Source organism: Pundamilia nyererei, unplaced genomic scaffold (genome assembly GCF_000239375.1).
Source record: "Pundamilia nyererei isolate P.nyererei 1_Seehausen unplaced genomic scaffold, PunNye1.0 scaffold00305, whole genome shotgun sequence".
In the NCBI taxonomy this organism is placed as follows: Eukaryota; Metazoa; Chordata; class Actinopteri; order Cichliformes; family Cichlidae; genus Pundamilia; species Pundamilia nyererei.
This window is the reverse complement of record NW_005187706.1, coordinates 68,295-87,740: the sequence shown is the minus strand read 5'-3', so window position 1 is coordinate 87,740 and position 19,446 is coordinate 68,295. Positions and strand designations below refer to the sequence as shown.

At 44.1% G+C, this 19,446-nt stretch overlaps 2 protein-coding genes across 3 annotated transcripts in view; both read left to right on the top strand.

Moving 5' to 3' along the window:
• igbp1 (immunoglobulin (CD79A) binding protein 1) overlaps positions 1–2,043 on the top strand; it is a 6,376-nt gene extending 4,333 nt beyond the window's left edge. Inside the window, exon 3 of the mRNA XM_005751272.1 lies at positions 1,532–2,043. Coding sequence (XP_005751329.1) covers positions 1,532–1,804 — 273 coding nt within the window. The 3' untranslated portion in view covers positions 1,805–2,043. The remainder of the gene's footprint in view (positions 1–1,531) is intronic.
• Positions 2,044–6,868: 4,825 nt separating this feature from the next.
• The window catches only part of fbxo38 (F-box protein 38), a 20,486-nt gene continuing 7,908 nt past the window's right edge, over positions 6,869–19,446 (top strand). Inside the window, exons 1-17 of one of the 2 annotated variants that reach the window (XM_005751271.1) lie at positions 6,869–7,019; positions 7,480–7,679; positions 8,245–8,378; positions 9,378–9,541; positions 9,722–9,887; positions 10,063–10,338; positions 11,392–11,485; positions 11,746–11,876; positions 12,040–12,210; positions 12,358–12,500; positions 12,793–12,973; positions 15,225–15,277; positions 15,960–16,077; positions 16,188–16,343; positions 16,552–17,187; positions 18,900–19,000; positions 19,168–19,270. In XM_005751271.1, the coding sequence (XP_005751328.1) occupies positions 7,546–7,679; positions 8,245–8,378; positions 9,378–9,541; positions 9,722–9,887; positions 10,063–10,338; positions 11,392–11,485; positions 11,746–11,876; positions 12,040–12,210; positions 12,358–12,500; positions 12,793–12,973; positions 15,225–15,277; positions 15,960–16,077; positions 16,188–16,343; positions 16,552–17,187; positions 18,900–19,000; positions 19,168–19,270 (2,761 nt within the window). In that variant the 5' untranslated portion in view covers positions 6,869–7,019; positions 7,480–7,545. Of the gene's footprint in view, positions 7,020–7,479; positions 7,680–8,244; positions 8,379–9,377; positions 9,542–9,721; positions 9,888–10,062; positions 10,339–11,391; positions 11,486–11,745; positions 11,877–12,039; positions 12,211–12,357; positions 12,501–12,792; positions 12,974–15,224; positions 15,278–15,956; positions 16,078–16,187; positions 16,344–16,551; positions 17,188–18,899; positions 19,001–19,167; positions 19,271–19,446 lie in introns of both variants that reach the window. The other variant, XM_013915446.1, reaches the window with a different exon arrangement.

The following is a 19,446-nucleotide window of genomic DNA, read 5'->3' as shown; positions in this document are numbered from 1 at the left end:
GCGATACGCGAGGCCGCTGTGTTTCATTTCACTAATGTTCCAAATCCTTGGAGACAGGCTGGTAGACCTCAGCCTGCTCTGTGGAGGAATCGCAGCAACAAGGTGGGACGGCTGCCACCAGCATTCAGCAAGCTACCGAATTTAAACATGGTATCAAACTACGATAACAGTTCATCTGTCTGTTTTATGCAGCATCTGAAGCTTTACTGTAAAAGTTTGAATTATGCCTTCTGTTTGGATCAGGCGTGTCAAACTCACGGCGCAGTTATGTCACAGGTCTGTCAGTATGTGGGACTGAATCTTCAGCCCTGCTGAGGATCCATGCAGGCATGGATGCTCTTTATTTTGATGGACACACCATGCAGCCAATTACACGCAGAGACTGGGATCATACCATTAGTGAAAGAAGGAAGGGGGGCATTGTGAAGACAGCAGGTGTAGTGGTGCAGGCCAGGTGGACAGAGAGACGGGGAGATGGATTTAAACGGTGACGGGATCAAGTGAAAATGCAAAATGAGCAGCACCTGGCTGCATTTCAGTGACGCTGCAAAGCTGAGTGCAGAATGTGTAAAACTAGGAGCTGAAATGATCCCGTTTTTATTTTTGAGCCATTTTTTCACTGCGGAGGACAAAAAGGTTTCAAACTTGTCCAGGCCTTAAACCTCACCTGTTCTCCCCAGTGGAAGTCAATCTATAAAGATGAGGCTGAATACAAACTTGTTACAGTTCAGTGTTGAACATTACATCAAACAGAAATGTGTGCATGTACTACACCGACTCAGTGTCGCAATGAGTCTCACAGGTTATTTATCATTCCTGTGGTGCTGATCACCACAAACCAGCAGAACGTTTCAGTGTTTCCTACTGATGAAAACCCTCCTTTATGGCCACTCACACTACACAGAGTCATGACGCATTAAATGACATAAAAGTCTGGGTGGTTTTCTATAGAAAGTTATGTTTTTTTACAGCTGCAGTTAAAAAAAACAGAAATCTGGAATCGACCACGAAAAGCATAAAAGTGTTAATATCTGAAGTCGGCTGTGATATGTGGATCCACTGACTCATCACAGTGTCAGCAGACTGAACCGAAAACATTCAACCAAATACTGGAAATTTAATTTCAGTCTGCTTAACAATAAGAATTACTGTCATAAGCGTAGCTGCTAGTCCCAGAGCTCAGTGCCTCTGAACACTGACATTTACACTGGAAGCGGATGAAACATTGGTTGGGTTACAATTTTTAACAGAGCTCAACTGAATAGCTGGAAACGCTGATTAGCTGAAGTTTTCAGCAAGTGCTGTACTTGAAATCTGATGAGGGATCACAAACGTAACAAATGTCACTCTGCTCTTTGTACTTGAACATCACGCCACTCAAAAACATAAAACTGAAGGTACATTTTTGAATGTCTTCATTTAACAAGCTCACATCAGATCAGTTATTGTTTAAACAATCTGAGTCACTTTGTTCCGATTTGCTTGAACGTGGATCGATGTCTTTAAATTCACGTGTTCACTTTGCACACAGGCTAAGGTGTTCGGGGCCGGTTATCCCAGTCTTCCTACCATGACAGTTGATGACTGGTATGAGCAGCACAAGAAACGCGGCGTCCTGCCTGACCAGGGTGTACCCAGGAAGCCCACTGCGGAGGATCACGGGGATCCCAGCGAGACGGACGAAGAAGAAAAAGAGAAGAAGGTTGAAAACGATGACGACGAATCTCTGCTAAAGGCCAGAAACTGGGATGACTGGAAAGACACTCACCGCAGAGGTTATGGGAACCGCCAGAATATGGGCTAGCTCATGTGTTCAACCGGGCTTGTCTCTCGCTTCATTTCTATACTAAATGAAGAAAAACACCACGGCATCAATAAATATGTACATTCATTACTTTGGCTGCAGGTTAGTTGGTCTGGAGATGAACACTACTGCTGATTAACTCATGTTACAACCGTTCTGTTGATTGGATCACATTCTCCTATGTACCGTCGTGGTTTCCATTTACAATAAAAATACACAATTTGGCTGGAAGCTTGAAACCATCGTGCTTATCCCTGTTGTTATGTCATGGGGAGTGTGACTCCTCGTTTCCCCGAGGCTTAGGAATGACCTATCAAACAGCTCTGAAAGACTTCGTGATCTCTGACACGAACTCTTTGACCTGGAAATCTGTCTCCGTGCATCATCTGCTCAGTTCCCACAGCTGCGTCCTGGAAGCGTTTTGCTCACACACTGATTTGAAGATGATGGCTGGTCTCTGTTTGATTTTATATATAAAGACAGCAATAACAACCTTGTCCTACAACATCACGACATATTACACTGGTTCAATCTGTTTAACAAAAGCTATGTCCATGCTTACTGCTCCCACGGGAATGAAAAATAATAATAATGGTAAATGGCCTGCATTTGTACAGCACTTTACTCAGTCCCTAAGGACCCCAAAGCTCTTCACACTACATTCAGTCATTCACACACTGGTGATGGCAGCTACGTTGTAGCCACGGCTGCCCTGGGGCGCACTGACTTTATTTATAAAGCACACTTAAAAACCAAGGGTATGCCAAGGTGCTTAATGAGTAACGGAGAGAATAGGAGGAGGATAATAGAAATAGGACCGAAGCAGGTAGCTGTCACTGATACATAGGGAAGCAGCAGATACAGAACAAACAAGGAATTAAATGAGCATAAAAGTGCGTGATATAAAATCATAGGTGAAGTGTTAACTTGAGGGAAAGGCAAGATTGGATAAGTGGGTTTTTAGTCGTGATTTAAACGGTGCTACAGATGCGCGGATATCAAGAGGACCGGGGCAGCCAGAGCAAACGGTCACCCCGAGACTTCGGCCGACATCCGGGTTGGTCAGTAAAAAACAGGTCGCAGCCAGGTGGGGCTGACGACACTCACTGATATCCTCCATGTGCGTTTTTTGCGGTTGGTGTTGATGCAGCGGCGAGGAGAAAAACAGCAGCAGCGGTCTTAATGAAGCGACCGCTGCTGCCCGTTTCTGGGTTATACGAGCATTTTCCACCGGATGTTCGGATCGTTTTCTCTCTTACATAAATGGCTGTTCACGAATCGCCTGACGCACAGATCACGTGAGTCTCCCAGACTCTCACAAACGTAAGCCAGCATCTCCCTCTGTGTCTCTGGGCTGCACTGGAATCTCGTCACCATGGCGGTAAAGACACGACTGCACACGCGGCACAGCTGCGGTGTCCGGGGCGCAGTGCGCAGATACAGAAACCGAGATGTGCACGAGATGTGTCGCGCGACACTGCAACCATAGCGGGGCTATATCAGTGCCATTTCTTAAATGTGTAAAATCTGTAACATAATGTAATGTTTGGAGTTTAGTCTGTTACTGTTGCTGTTTTTACCATTTCTTCTTGGAGCAACTGTAACACACATTATTTCCTTAGGGATTAATAAAGTATTCTGATTCTGATTGTTTCAGGATGACCTGCCATCATCCAATCACACATCTGCTTACCTCCATCTGTTGCTCGTTTCTCCTCCTCTTCTTTTCTCTTTTTTCTAAACTGAGCACCTGATGGCTTTGAACTTTTCTTGTCCATCTTGGTTTTAATTTTGCACTCCAGTATGAACAATCATCCCCCAACTCGAGGATCACCACAACATGATCTAACAGACCTACACCTTAGTTCACAGATTCACTTTGTTTATTCCTGGGATTTCACACAACCCAGGATTCAAATCATGAATACATAATGGGCTTGGATTTACACCATTATGAATGAAATGTGCTCTACTTGGAAGCAGCAGGTCTTCCTCCCCTTTCGACGGGTTGTGTGTGAGACTTTAAATCATCAAATAAATATAAATTTTTAATTGTTATTGATCCTTTACCCCGAGCCCTAAAGTGTATATTTATTTTCTTACTCTTCTTATATATACTGTTGGTTTACTTGCACTGCTGTAGCTGGAGCCTCGTCGTCTCGTCTCTCTATATCCTGGACTGTCTGTAGCGGAGATGACAATAAAGTTTACTTTGACTTCAGCAGCGAGCATGCGCACCGAGGGCTCTCGCGCTCACTTTTCGGGTATAGAATTTCGAAAAAGACATCGGTGCAAATTATAAGTCTGTATCATGATGTCTGGTGTTTTCGTGTTTGTTGTTTGTATTTATTTTTCTTTTATTTTGCGAGTTGGTTATTAGACGCTGCCCCAGCCACTCAGAGACTCCCCCGCCGCCCCGCCCTCTCCTCCCTGAGCCGCAAGCAGCAGGCAAACGGAGGGCGCCCTTACTCCCAGCAAATGGGCGATAGAAAACCGATCGGTGCCTGTGACATCCCCGCTATGCGCTGGCATGACGTCGGGCATGAGTGCGAGTAAATGGGCGTAATGCCGCCCCCCACCACATGCCGCCGCGGGCAACCGCCCGTGTCGCCCTTATCAAAAACCGCTGCTGGCTGCTGACAATGTGGATCCGAAGGTCCACAATTGGCCTACCTGGGGTTGAAAGTCTCGATAAATGCAGAGCGTTTCGGCGGGTACACCGGCTTCCGCGAGTGTGCCGCTTATTTTGAGCGATGAAAAGATAATAAAATATAATTTTATTTTTATATTTCAATATCACAATAATCTTCCAATTTAGAACTACAAGTTAAAAAAGAACTAACATAAATAAATTACACTTCAGCTAAATACTTTAATTTATTTCCCCAAACCACGCGGAGCCGCAGCTTGCTGACCCCTGATCTAACGTGTTTTTGTTCAGTTATCCGTGAGACCGGGCAGCACGGTGGCGCAGTGATTAGCTCTCTTGTCTCACAGCAGGTGCTGAGTTCAACTGCACCACCTGATCGGGCCTGTGGGGGGTTTGCATGTTCGCCCCGTGTTTGCGTGGGTTCTCCCGCTTCCTCTCACAGTTTAAGGTCCATATGCAGTTAGTTAGCGGTGTTAGGTTAATCTAAATTGCCCATAGGTGTGAATGTGAATGGTTGTCTGTGTCGGGCTGGTGACCTGTCCAGGGTGTAAACCACGCCCCCTTTGCTTGACGCACAGATGTGTAAAATCACTAATCGTCGGTGATGAGCAGATGAAGCTTTGAAGCTTTCCATTCAGTTGCTTCAAACAAAGGCTCATTTCTCGAGCTTCATGTGCGCACAAAGCCCCCTGCTGGTCAAAGTCTTTATTGTCGTTTCAATTGTCCGTGATTGCCTCTTGCAACAGTGTAGGCATGGAATGGAAATACAAACACCTTAATTTGATTTTGTGTGGTGAATTCATTCATCTAATGTGTTTTTGATGAACATGTGGATAATGGTAATAAAGCCCTATCAGTGTTAGAATGCATGGCAATAGGATTTCAGTCAATGTTTGATTAAATGTAATAATGAAATGTTAAAAGTGTTCCAGTGGTTTCAAAAGACAGTGACTGTGCGTATGAGTACTGGGGTGATGGTAACTTTAGTCATTTTATTAAGAAATAAATATTTTTCTCGCCGTGCTTGGACTCAGTTGATTGATGTTTTTAGAAATAACCTTTCTGGCTCTGGAGAAAACCCTTGCACATGGTGCCAGGAGGCAGGGTTAAACAGGTTAGTTGTACTGCTACACTTGAGAAGGTTCCTCCACCTAACAAATCCCACTTTAAGCCTCGGTGCCACCGCTGCCATCAAAACATTCACAGCGTAATCAGTTGTGCAATCTAATAAAACAGCAAGCAGAGCAGGTGCAGGCTCAGCCAGCATTTTCATATTTTCATCTCTGGGGATTTCTGGATGTGATATATTTAACCAGTTGTTGTGCCAACAGCACCTTCAGTTTTCATTAGTATTTGACTCCTCCCATAGATATTTATTTGTTTGTATTGTATTTGTATTTTTTGTATTTCCTTCTGATATCTGTACCTGAGCTGAGGTAACGCAAAAATTTCCCCGTCGTGGGATCAATAAAGTCTTATTTTATATTGACAGTTGACACTGTCACACACTCCTGACACCTTTTAATTCTGCTGCTTTTTGTTCTTAGTAATATATCTGAATATACTTGAATCAAGATATAGGCCTGTGTTCCTGAACTCACAGTACACACACTACTAACATATGATTTATAAAATATGATCCTGGAAGAGAATATAAAGTATTCAAAATAGGTCAACCTTAAATATAACAAAGTCCAGCAGGAAAGGAAGCTGAGAGATTATTGAAAGAGAAGTAAAGAAAAACACAGTGTAATGAAGGCAGCATGGTGTTAAATAAGGTGTTTGATCATTCTGGTTTATCAAACGTAGAGTACTTGCTAATTTTTCAGTTACTAATAGTTTTTATTGAACATTGCAATGAGCAAAGCTGCTGAAATAAACAACAGAGAGCATCAGTTCAGGCTTTTTCTTTTACAATATTAATTCATCCATCCATCCATTCGCTTCCGCTTATCCTTTTCAGGGTCGCGGGGGGCGCTGGAGCCTATCCCAGCTGTCATAGGGCGAGAGGCGGGGTACACCCTGGACAGTTCGCCAGTCTGTCGCAGGGCCAACACACAGGGACAGACAACCATTCACACCTAGTGGCAATTTGGATTATCCAATTAACCTATCCCCACAAATATTAATTCATTTAACATTTATTTTTACTTCTGGTAGTTTATGCACAGTTTTCCAGTACTACAGTTTTATGTGTAATGAAGTGTTTTGTTTTCATGCTGTTGTATAAATTTCTCCACCACATTAAAGACAAACTGATAAGCATGTTTTGATGGACTGCTGTGTTATAGAGGCAGACCTCATGCCAATGTCAATAATAACCAGTGATTATAACGAAAACTTTGGAGAAAACCATCAATTGTTTATTGTTTCTGCACAACACTGACCTAAAGGGGGCAGCAACACATGTTTAATGCGTATGGCCTGCCGAGAAACTCAGAAGAAGAAGAAGAACAAGCTAACATTGGCTTGTGCTAACGCGTCTCTGGCTGTGTTTAGTACATTTTCTGTGGAGACAGGATGGCTGAGAAGAAGCTTCACGGAGACTTTAGTAGAAACATACTGGTAGGTTAGAACCACCGTGTCAGGCCTTGATAAAGGGGCCAGGTTGTGACTGCGAACCCATTGTGTGGAGTACGGTCTTAGCAGCGGCTGTGCTATCTACTAAGCTAGCTTAAACGAAGGCTTCTTTTAACTTTAAAGTATAATTTAACGAACCTGCCAGTCGTAAAATAACCCGAGTGGTAGCCATCACATTTAAATGGAAGAAAATAAATAATGTGTTCTTTTATTTTTATTAAAAGGTCTATTTGTTTTTCTTATGTTTACCACCAAACATGAATATTCGTGCACGTTGATGACGTAGCGTCCCTGAGTGCACAGTAATTATTGGTTTTACATCCTCACTTCAAACACGCAGCAGGTCTTGAACATAATTGGTATTAGCTTAAAGTATCCTCAAAGTAGGTCGTGTGGTATGAGTCTCCTACTCCAGTTTACCCATCTTCCCTCATAATGTGTCCAGAACTGAGGTCCCTGCTCGGGATATAGAAGCTCCAGACTTCACGTGGGAGGATATGATACAGCAGTAATGGGTCCAAGGAAGAAGTCTAATAAATTCCACGCTTTGGTGGGCAGCAGTGGGGAAGATCTTGTGCAAAGACTCAGTGAGCCCAAAGACTACATCAATGAGCTGTCCCATGAAGTCCTCTGTCATATATTCAGGTATGCTGCCCTCAGGCTACACTTATCATTTGTCGTATTTACTATGCGTTGTAGAGACCAGTGTGTTGGCTCATTATGCCAGTCAGTATTGGTACCTTTGACTGCCACACACCCACTGGAAAACAAGATAACGTTTGGTCCATGATGGTGACTGTATGTCAAAGAGGACAAGACTGTGGACAAGAATGGACGTAGACTGGGTGGAAAGAGAAGAATGTAACCTGTTAATGTTGCGTAGATGGAAATGGGCAGAACGGTACACCTACGGCTTCCGTTGGGCAAAGTCAAGCTGTATAATTCAAGCACGGTCTGAGACTAAGTCAGCAGCTCATCTGCATGTGTTATTACAGCTCTTACTTCTGGAGCCTTACTGCAGATTTCTCGCTGTGTGAAACAAACCGCGGTGGCTGGAACAGCTGCAAAGTTCGCTTTTCTTTTCTTCATGTCGGAGTTTGTTGAGCGGAAGCTTTGATGAAGGACTCCCGCTCGCTTTTCCCAGTAAAAGTTTTAATGGTGATCACAGGAAGAGCTTCTGAGATTTTAAACATCGTTGTCTTGTTTGTAGGTACCTGCCCATGAAGGATATCATGTGTATGGAATGTTTATCTAGAAAGCTTCGAGAAGCAGTAACTCTGTACCTGCGAGTGGTCAAGGTGGTGGACCTGTGTGCTGGTCACTGGTGGGAGTATATGCCTTCAGGTACAGTACAACCAGTCTGCCTTTCACCAACATACAACAAAGAGCGTGCTATGGTACCCTTTTTTTGGCATTGCCGTTCCCAAATATGAATTCTGATGTTGTCAGTTTTAATAATGAATGTCTCGAGCTCCAGGTCAGGCTGAGAGTTTAGTGGTGTTTTTACTGGCCTGCAAAAATCTTTTCTTTTTATATCTTAAAATTTTAAGAAATTTACTTAATAACAGTAACTATAAAATAATGGTCCTGGATGTTACAAACGGCCCATGTTTCCTTTTAGACTCACTCCTGTTTTGCTGTGTAACTTCTGGTGATGTTTCAGGTCATATTTATGCAGAGTGTTTTTCACCTCCAAGTAAGTTTTAACACCAAAACACAAAGAGCTTTGGTTAGCAGGAGGTCCTGGACGTGTCTAAGTCATACTCTGACAGTGCAATAACATGTGGAGACCCTTAAACACAGAACGGGATAGAGATGCATGTTCAAGCCTTTCAACTTTAAAACTAAAATGAGCAAAAATATCTTTGCTCATATTTCTAATACAGTGGAACGCCGACTTACGAAATGAATTCGTTCCCGAGGGTCTTTCGTTAGTCGAAGCACCCATCGCTCCTTTGGAGTGAACGACAGGCTTTAGGCTACTTGCTAACTGCAACAACAATACGTCGTTCAAGTGGAACGGCGAAGCGCAAATACGAAAGCCAAGAGGGCTGTCACATGATTCGGAAGGCATTGTGGGCTCAGCCAATCAGAGCCGGCGGATTTCAGGCCCGTAACACGGGCAGAAATATTGGCGTTCAGTCCCTGCATAACTTGAATTTTTCGTTAAATGGGGCATTTGTAAGTCAGGGTTCCACTGTACTTTAACTGCTTAGGTTTTTTTCACCTTCTGTTTATGTGTGTGTAAATGCGTCCATAGTAACCGCTTTATGCTGCAACCCCCGGGCTTTTGAAACATTGAAAAAAAGGGATTTATTTATGTTTGTTGTGCTTTATCTTTAGGCTTTACAGATAGCAGCTTTTTGCTCCTATTGAAGAAGATGCCAGATCTGGAGCAGCTGTATGGTCTCCACCCACGATACCTGGAAAGGAGACGAATCCGTGGTTTTGAGGCGTTCAGTATTCCAGGAGTCCTGGAGGCTCTGCAAGCCTGCCCAAATCTGCTGGTGGGTAAACAGTATGTGACTGATCTGCTGTGTATTAAATAATTAACATGTGTTTTATGTTCTTTATATGTTCTTTTATGTTCTTTGCTGTAGCTAGCGCACGCCGGGTCCCATTTGAAAGAGCCTTAAGGTGTAATCGTTGAGTTACGTTTGCAGTTACCTTCGCTGATGTCATTTCAGGGCGTTGAGACTTCCCACCTGGAGCTGGTGGAAGCCATTTGGAACTACATGCCCCAGGTTCACATTCTCGGAAAGTTCCGCAACCGCAACGGAGCGTTTCCCATTCCCGCTGAGAACAAACTCACCGTCCCCATAAATGCCAAGATCCAGACCCTCCATCTGGTGGGTGAGTACAACATAATGACACAGACTTAGTCCAAATACATCAGAGCTACTATCCAAAATTCTGGATGTAAGTCGGCGTCGTGTCTGCTGTTGTGTAGATGTGTGGTTGTTAAAAAGAACAGAAGGATAATCTTAAGGTCTAAAGTATCTGTGTCCTTTTATATTTACCAACCCAGGTGTGAATGTTCCCGAGATCCCCTGTGTGTCCATGCTACGGCACCTTTACCTGAAGTGGGTCCGCCTTACCAAACCACAGCCGTTTAAGGACTTTCTGTGTGTGAGCCTAAGGACCTTTGTTATGCGCAACTGTGCAGGGCCGACCAACTCTCTCAAATACGTTCCCCTGATTACCGGCTTGGCTTCAGCCCGGAACCTCGAGCAGCTGGAGCTGGTACGAGTTCCCTTCTTGGGAGGGCTGATCCAGCACGTGGTGGAGGACAGCTGGAGATCAGGTGAGCAGCTGTTTGTAGACACTGCTGCACTTTCAGTGCATCTTTAAATCACACTGTTGTTCAGTAGGATTGATTCATGCATGGCTTTGCTGTTGTTGTTTTAATGCCTGCGTGTTAGAATTTAAATGTTCATGAGTGTCACATGGAGATGAATCACATTACCTGGAAACAATCGTTAACCCTTTAAAACCTGAACCATGAATTTACTACCAGAAATCTTTATTTTTTGATGATGGAGTGTTTGTTGACCCTTTAGACAAAATATATATAGAAATATGTCACATTTTAATCTGCATATATGAGTATTTGTGTCACATTTGCTCCATAAGCGATATTTTTGCAGTGGCGTCATTAAAAATGTCTTTTTGAGGGTAAAATAAAAAAGCTACACTGACGATGCAGAAGTCTCAAAAACACACGGATCACATACGATACGCTCGGCTTTGAAGGGTTAAACTCGCGGCCCACGTCACCCCTACTGTGGCGTGAAGAATGTAACGCAGTTTGGACCCCGAGGTGACTTTTGTCGTTCGATTGAATATGGTGACAATACGAGCAGAGAGTCCCAACATGCTGAGGTTGTGTTCGCTCAGTGACACACTAGTGCGCACACTTATGTCTGCAGTTTTATTTAGTTAAACACCACACAGTGACAGAGCTGCTGCCACATGTCTGCACAGGCAGAGAGCACCAGTGTGTTCATTGGGCCGTTCAATCAAAGGCTCCAGTTAACAGGGAGGAAAAAGATGTCTTGTTATACAATATTTGAAATTTAAAACAAAACATTTTCAGAAATCTTTGTTTTCTTGTTTGTTCTCGTGCTGCTTGAACAGTAAAGTGACCGCGACCCTGACGCAGCTTGTTTTCGTCTGTGTTTTATAGCAAAGAGTCTTTCAGGTGTTTTCACTCGTTTGTGTCCGAGCTGTTCAAGAGTCTGTTGTTGTGGATTTACATGACGTGTCCCTACGTTTGTCTTCAGCACTTCAAACACTACTTCACTTCTGTACTGTAGTAATATTTTGCTGTTTGTTTTGATGTTGACGGCGTATCCAGGAGGATTTCGGAACCTCCACACCATTGCGTTTGGAGCCTGTAAGAATGCCCTGGAGGTGGACTTGGGCTACCTCATCATAACTGCTGCTCGCAGGTACCTGCTTACGAACAGTGCTGTGTGAGAGGGATTACAGAATCAGGACATTCTGCTGCATATTTCATAGCTTCAGTGTTCAGATGTGGTTAAGACATAAACAGTAGAGTAAGACGCCAGAAATAACTCAGAATAATATGTGCACCAGCGCAGTGACATTAACAGGTTTGTCACACATTTGACACGATTGGATTATTTGATGTTTGCGTGAAGATGCAGGCGTTGCTGAAATTCTCACTTCCTTCTGTGTTTTGTATCAGGCTTCACGAGCTGCGTATCCAGCCTTCACTGACGAAAGATGGAGTCTTCTCAGCTCTCAAGATGGCTGAGCTGGAGTTTCCCCAGTTTGAGACTCTTCATCTGGGTTATGTGGATGAGTTTCTGCTGCAGTGTTAGTGCTTCCTCTCAAATATCTTTTGCTTTGATGAAAAGGCGATAAGCAGCTGACGAAGCCTTAAACCAAGAGGAGAATGAATAGTAACTCTGTAATAAAGCCCCATGTTCAGTACACTGATGATGGAAACGAGGCTTTTCCTGCTTTTATTTAAACTCAGGTAAAATGAGCCATTCGGAGCTGGTGAAATATGGGCTGGCGGATGTTATCGAGAACCCAGGAATCATCACTGATATTGGGATCAAGGTGGTGAATGAGGTGTTCACCAATATTAAATACCTGCTAATCTACAACTGTCCTCACCTCCACAACCCTCACCACTGGATTACTGGTACATTTTTGGTTTTGGTGAATAATAACAAAGCAGCAGAGACAAATGCAGCCTTTATTATGCTGCAGTGTTTTTCCCTCTCACATCATTGGAAAAGTATAGTGTTGTCATGCATTTGGACCATGCTGTCCCCGTTTCTGTCTGCAGATCAGTCCAGATGGAGCCGTCTGGTTGATCTCACTCTGGTTCGCTGTCACGCCATCAAGCTGGAGTCTTTTTCCCAGTTTGTAGAGTTGCTGCCCAGTCTGGAGTTCATCTGTCTGGACCAAATGTTTCGAGAACCACCCAAGGTACGTTTGTTATGGTCGCTTTCTCGAAACGAATCATCCCAGAGACGCGTCGTCTTCAAAGGGAGCAGATTTCAAAAGAACTGCATGGCAAGTGTGTCAGGCTCTTTACAGAGGATCCTGCAGTGGTGCATTCATGCAGTGCATCAGTGTGACTGCCGTGCTCTTAATGAACCCGAGTAGCTGGACTCATTTGTACGTGTTAGTCCTGTGCACACAGGGATTTAGTCGTTATCACCTCACAGCAACAATTTGTAATCGTTTGTGTGTTTGTGTGTGCGCACCTGTGTGTTAGGGCTGTGCCAGGGTGGGTCTGAGTGCAGGAACTGGGATCGGTGTGTCCTCAGCACTCGTCAGCAACCAGAACTCAAACAATGACAATGAAGACCACCATCACCACAATGAGCCAAACATGCCTCCCCCACCCATCAACAACATAAACAACCAACGGCGGCGGCAGCAGCAGCAACACGATGGCAAGTCTCACTGGCTTTAATAATTAAATACCAACAATTGTATTAAAATAAACGTCATATGTTTTTAATAATGCTGATGGCCCACAAGTTGGATGTCGGTTAGAAAATGAGGAGTTCTGGAGTAAGTTGGATGAAGCGGTGGAGTGTTCCCAGAGTGGACGGAGTCGTGGTTGGAGCAGTGCTAAAGGACACATGTGCTGGATGGAGATGGCTATGAACACATACTTCAGAAGAGGAGGAACACTGAGTAACATAAGACTAGACGCGCATAGGTAGATTATATCTTATGCAGATGGAGGAACCTGAACGAGACTGGAGAGTACACAGTGGTGTCATGGGCCATGAAGTGGTAAAGGAAACTGTCAGGGAGGTGTTTGGTGTTTCCTCTGAGCAGAGGAAACAGGACGAGGAGACTTGGTGCTGGATGATGGAATGAGAGAGTACAAGAAAGTATTTAAAAGAAGAGATTTGCAAAGAAAAAGTGTGATGGTTAAGAAGACCAAAGTAGACATGAGCACTAGGAAGAGGGTGTATAGTTCGTGGTGTGTGAGGGTGGACACTAAGAAAGGAGAGAAGGATGTGCAGCAGATTTGGTTTATTAAGGATAAAGACGAAATGTTAAAATGAGGAAAGTGTGTGTGTTGAGAAGACAGGAGTGCTGACACACAGCTTTTCTTCTCTGCCTGAGCGCTTAATGCGCTACAACATGACTTTTTCACACATTCATACCAGCTTTGTTTTCTGTGCTTAAGTGCTTTCTAGCTAACGTTTATACACGTTGATGGATGAGTCACAGAGGAACTTGAGGCTGGTATCCTGCTCAAGGATGTTTAGCATGCAGACTGGAGCAAACAGGGATCGAACTTTACAATTAATAGTTTCATGGCTGTAGCGATACCTCGTGAGCTACAGCCAGGACTGACTGAGGAACAACCCCCTGTGAGCAAGCACTTGGCAACAGCGGGAAGGAGAAACTCCCTTTTAACAGGAAGAAACCTTTAGCAGAACTGGGATCAGGGAAGGGCAGCCATCTGGTCCAGCCCTAACTATGTGCTTTAGCAAAAAGGAAAGTTTGAAGCCTAATCTTGAAAGTAGAGATAGTGTCTGTCTCCTGAATCCAAACTGGAAGCTGGTTCCACAGAAGAGGGGCCTGAAAACTGAAGGCTCTGCCTCCCATTCTACTTTTAAATACTCTAGGAACAACAAGTAGGCCTGCAGATCGAGAGCGAAGTGCTCTAATAGGGTGATATGGTACTACAAGGTCATTAAGATAAGATGGGGCCTGATTATTTAAGACCTTGTATGTGTGGAGCAGGATTTTGAATTCTGGATTTAACAGGAAGCCAAAACAGGAGAAATCTGCTCTCTTTCTAGTCCCTGTCAGGACTCTGGCTGCAGCATTGTGGAGCAGCTAATAAAAGCATGAACTAGTTTTTCAGTGTCCTCTGAGACAGGATATTTCTGATGTTGGAGACATTGCGCAACTGCAAGAAACCATACTTTTAAAAAAATAGAATAAAATATGTGCATTGAAGGACATGTCCTGGTCAAAAATGACTCCAAGGTTCCTCACAGCGTTACTGGAGGCCAAGGTAATGCCATCCAGAGTAAGAACCTGCTTAGAGACCATATTTCTAAGCTTTTCAGGGCCGAGTACAATAACCATATCAGCAAATGCAAGCCCTGATATGAATCCTGTGACAGTTTGACTGTGTGCTTTGTACTTATCGATATAATGTGAGAACGATTAAACCTACATTTAATTAATTTAAGTCAGACTAGAGAAGTGGTTGAAATTCTCAGTGAGGGAGTGCTGTGAGTTATTCATACATGCCTTTCCTGTGTTTACAGAGTCACGTGCATCATGTGTAAACATGATTAGTAAAGTTACACCAATACTCACCATGACCTAAAAAATGCTGAACCAGTCTGGCTGTTTAAACAGATGCTGTCTGGTTTCTGTCGCTGATCCGTTGTGGGTGAAAGTCTCAGTCTGCAGTCGCTTAGTTGGAGCTTGGGGGCACAGTCATGCATGTTTCCATCCCTCACTCTTTTTGTTCCAACGCAGCTGTAGGTTGAGAGGGCGCAGCGCCTCACACACGGCGTGGAAATGTTTTTCAACCTGTGGTTCTCGCATAGTGCGACCTTTAACCTTCACTTCTTCAGTTATATAAAGTATTTTACTTCGTACGCTGTCGTAGAAGATGATGGACGTAATGTTGAGTTACAGAACTAGCGCTTGTTTTTACAGCACCAGCAGAAGTAAATGGAGTGGAGGAAGAAGATGAAGAGGATGAAGACGAGGTAAAAATGTTCTGTATTTCACCCTGTGAGACCCAACCCATCACAAATGGCCAGAGATAACAGATGTTTATTAACCCTGATAACAAAGCCCACAGAATGTTTTTGCTACATCATGTTGAGTATGATGTAGTTCTATGATGTAGTTCTATGATGTAGTTCTATGATGTAGTTCTGTGATGTAGTTCTGTGATGTAGTTCTGTGATGTAGTTCTGTGATGTAGTTCTGTGATGTAGTTCTGTGATGTAGTTCTGTGATGTAGTTTTGTGATGTAGTTCTATGATGTAGTTCTGTGATGTAGTTTTGTGATGTAGTTCTGTGATGTAGTTTTGTGATGTAGTTCTATGATGTAGTTCTATGATGTAGTTCTATGATGTAGTTCTGTGATGTAGTTCTGTGATGTAGTTTTGTGATGTAGTTCTGTGATGTAGTTCTATGATGTAGTTCTGTGATGTAGTTTTGTGATGTAGTTCTGTGATGTATATTTTTTATTGTTGGGTGTTTTTGGCGAATTGTTGTTAACAACAATGTTCATTTTAGACAAAAAGAGTTTGGAAATTATGACAAGTATTGATCATGTTGATGAGACGGAGGTCTCAGAAACACACGTGTCGAATATGATAGATTGTAGGGCTGATAGTCAGGGTTGGGTTCTGATATGAGTGTTAACTTTCTGGGAAGGAGAACATGGACGTTGAGCCTCAGATCGAGCTGAAGGAAGCAGAGGCTGAAGAAGGCGACGTGGCTCCGGGGCCCAGTCACCAGGCTCCAGCATCACAGCCACCTGATGAGGAACAAGCAGGTCCGACGTTGGTCTTTCACTGAACAAAGCAAGCAGTGTTTGGAAAAATGAAGGTATAAATGACATGTCTTGCATACACTTTGCACATTAATATTTGATTTTAATTCCAGGTCCCAGTGGTTTAGTCCAGCAGTGCAGATCAGCTTGTGCCAACGTGCCCAAACCTTCACAGGTCATCTCGGACTCGGACAGCGAGGAAGAGGAAGGCCTTGTTTCCAGGTTAATGCCACCTTCATGTTTGGAGCAGCCGGCCTCATGTACAAAAGGTGATGCACGATACGGCTCACAGCCAGAAGGCACCAGCAAGTGCTTGATGATTGGATCGTGAGATGGTGGACAGACATTCAGGATGTGTTTTGATTCAAGCGTCTTTCTTCATGTATCAGTCCGATATTCTTAATTTGATTGTAATTATGACGGCTTAAAAACTGGCTGCTGGTGTCGAGGTTTGTAAAGGGTGTGTTTCGTCTCCAGGTAAAGGAAAGACTCCGCTGAGGAGGGGCAACAGTGTGGCTATATCCATGGCAGTCGCTGATCAGCCAAAGACTCACGCTGCAGAGAACAGCTGTGAGAAGAGCTGCCAGGTGACCAGTGAACAGATTAAGGCCGACATGAAGGCTGCTACTGAGAGCAGCAGGAGGAGCAGCGGTAAAGGAACTACTACTGAGGCTGTGGAGGCCGCGGCAAGACCAGGAGCTAGCGGGACATCAGAGGATACTCCAGCATCAAGGACTGGAGTAAGGACAATGACCGGCTCATTGGTCAGAGTTGGACCTGCAGGAGCCACATCGGGCCATGCGGGTGGATGTAGGAGCGTGGTGATGGATGCCACCCATGGAACAGCCCCTGACAGAGCTGCGAGTGGCAGAGAGGGCGCAGAGCGACCCTCTGTCCCTCTGAGTTCTGGTCCTGCCAGTGTGGACAGAGTGGAGCCCAGAGGTGGTGCTGTAAATAATGATCCCAGGAGACCAGGACCTCAGACTGCTCAGGGGAAGAGGCAGCCTTCCTCTGCTGCGAGCTCAGGATCACAGCAGGAGAACTTTGTTCCAAGGCGACCTTTAACCCGATCGTGCACCCGCACGTCCTCTGTGCCGTTGGTCTCAGAGACAGGTAAGACTGGAACAACAGGAATCCAGCTTCTCAGGAGTGAAACTTAAAGCTTTTCTTTCTTCTATTCATGGCTCCGTGCAGATGTGTTCGTATACATCAGGCTCAGTACATCGCTGTGTTTAAAACCTCTGTGAGGTTGTTTGTGATTCGGTTGCTATTTACTTTTGTTCACTCAGAACAAAACCTGTCACACATGTTAACATGGCCACGCTGATCCAGACATCAGGCAGCATGTGAGAGGTAGATGTGCAACGAATATGAAGATCAGAAGGAGAATCTTTTAGTTTTGGTTGCAGTAGGTCTGGAGGTGGAGCAGGTCATCCACTGATCAGAAGGTCGGTGGTTCGATCCCAGTCTGTGTCCTTGGGCCAGATACTGAGCCAAGTTTCTCTCCGACCATCAGAGTCTGTGTGTGAGTGTTAGCTGGTGCTTGGATGAATGTTGTGCTACGAAGCTGATTATTAGAGACTGAAGAAATAATTAATGGCAGGACTTTGAGCAGTTTTGTAGGAATGGGGTCTAAAAGACACGTTGATGGTTTGGAGGAAGTAATTATTGAAGTTAACTCAGAAAGATCGATTAGAGAAAAAGAGTCTAACTTAACATCAGTGTAGCTAAGAGTAGCTGTAGATAATATTACATCTGTGGGATGATTACTGGCCATTTTTCTCTAATGGTTCAAATGTTATTCATGAAGTCGTTACTAGTTAAGGTTAGAGGGATGGTTGGCTCGACAGAGCTCTGACTGTCAGCCTGGCTACAGAGCTGAAGAGAAACCTGGGGTTGTTCTGATTGTCACAGGAGCTGCAGGAGCTGCAGGAGCTGCAGGATCCACAGTCCAACCTAACGAGGATGTGAAATTATTAACAAGATCATTCAGAAGCTAAGCTGAGAAATTTGCCTCAAAAGTGATACGAGTGCGTACGATACGATCCACAAGTTTCTACAGTGATTTGGCTTTTAAGGAATTACATCCGCACGCACACGAACTTTGAGCAGACAGTTTTTGACAAACCTCTACATTCAAACCTGAATAAATGGACTCACACGTGTCCACGACTCGCACGTGTCCACGTGGGGTTTTAAAACAAGTTTTACTTTGCCGCTTCAGCTGCACAAATGGAAGCTGTGTTCAGGTTCCTGTGTACAGCTGGGACATCGAGGCTTCCTCTTTGTTGCAGAGCAGCTCTGCTGGGAAACAGATTTACCAAATGTAGTAAATGTTCTGTATAAGTTCTCAGTGACGTTGATCTCACAGTCAGAGGAAGTTTTCTTCTTTTAAATTGGTGCCACGGGTTTGTCTGCTGGCGGCTGAGGTACAAAGCAGTGTTACAGCCACATTAGCAATAAAAATTTTATTGAGCATTTTAAGAAAAAAGTCTGAACGCTGTTTTGAGGAAAAAAGTGGAAATCTACTTGGAGGAAAAAGTAAAAATGTGCAGATTACATTGTTGTTTCCACGGCTGCTGCACCGTCAGACACGCTCCATGCAGAGGAAACAAACTGATCGGCCTCCTTGTGATACAGCCTCTTTATTGCAGGAGTGTGTGACCATCCAGCCTTTTCATGTTGTACAAGTCCACTCTCCCACGTTTGTGGGGGTTTCCATCTGACCTGATACTAACCTGAAGTATTCACCATCTCACAGCAGTGTCTTTTCAGCCTCTTTGCAGGCAGGTGCGTTTAACCTTGGACTCTGTTATTTTGTGTAGATCTTTCCAGAGCCAGGCCTCGAATGGCAGTGAGGAGGAAACGAATGGCTGACAAATCAACCAGCACTTCGGACCCGGTGACTGAGGACGACCATGTGCAGGTACGTGTGCGCTCGGACACAAACATGGGGACTGGCACTTTACTCTGTGATCCAAAGAAAAGCACACAGATGTTTTTGTCCTTGGTTCCTTTCTGGTTAAAGTTTGGTCAAATGGTTCTGCAGTGTGTTTTTATCAAAGATGTACTGAGATGGTTTTGCTTGTATAGATTTTGTCTCTGAAGAGCAAGAACCTGGTGGGAATCACTCTGACCAACTGTGGAATCACTGACCTGGTCCTTAAAGACTGCCCCAAAATGATGTTCATTCACGGTACTCATATTTGATAATTAACTTACATTAATGTTTTGTTCTGCCAAAAACTAAAAACATAAGGTGTGTGCTATCAGAGTGCTTCTAGTCTTTAGTTACTTTTTAACATTTAAAATGAACTGCAGTAGATGAACTGCAGTAGATGTGACTGCAGTAGATGTGACTGCAGTAGATGT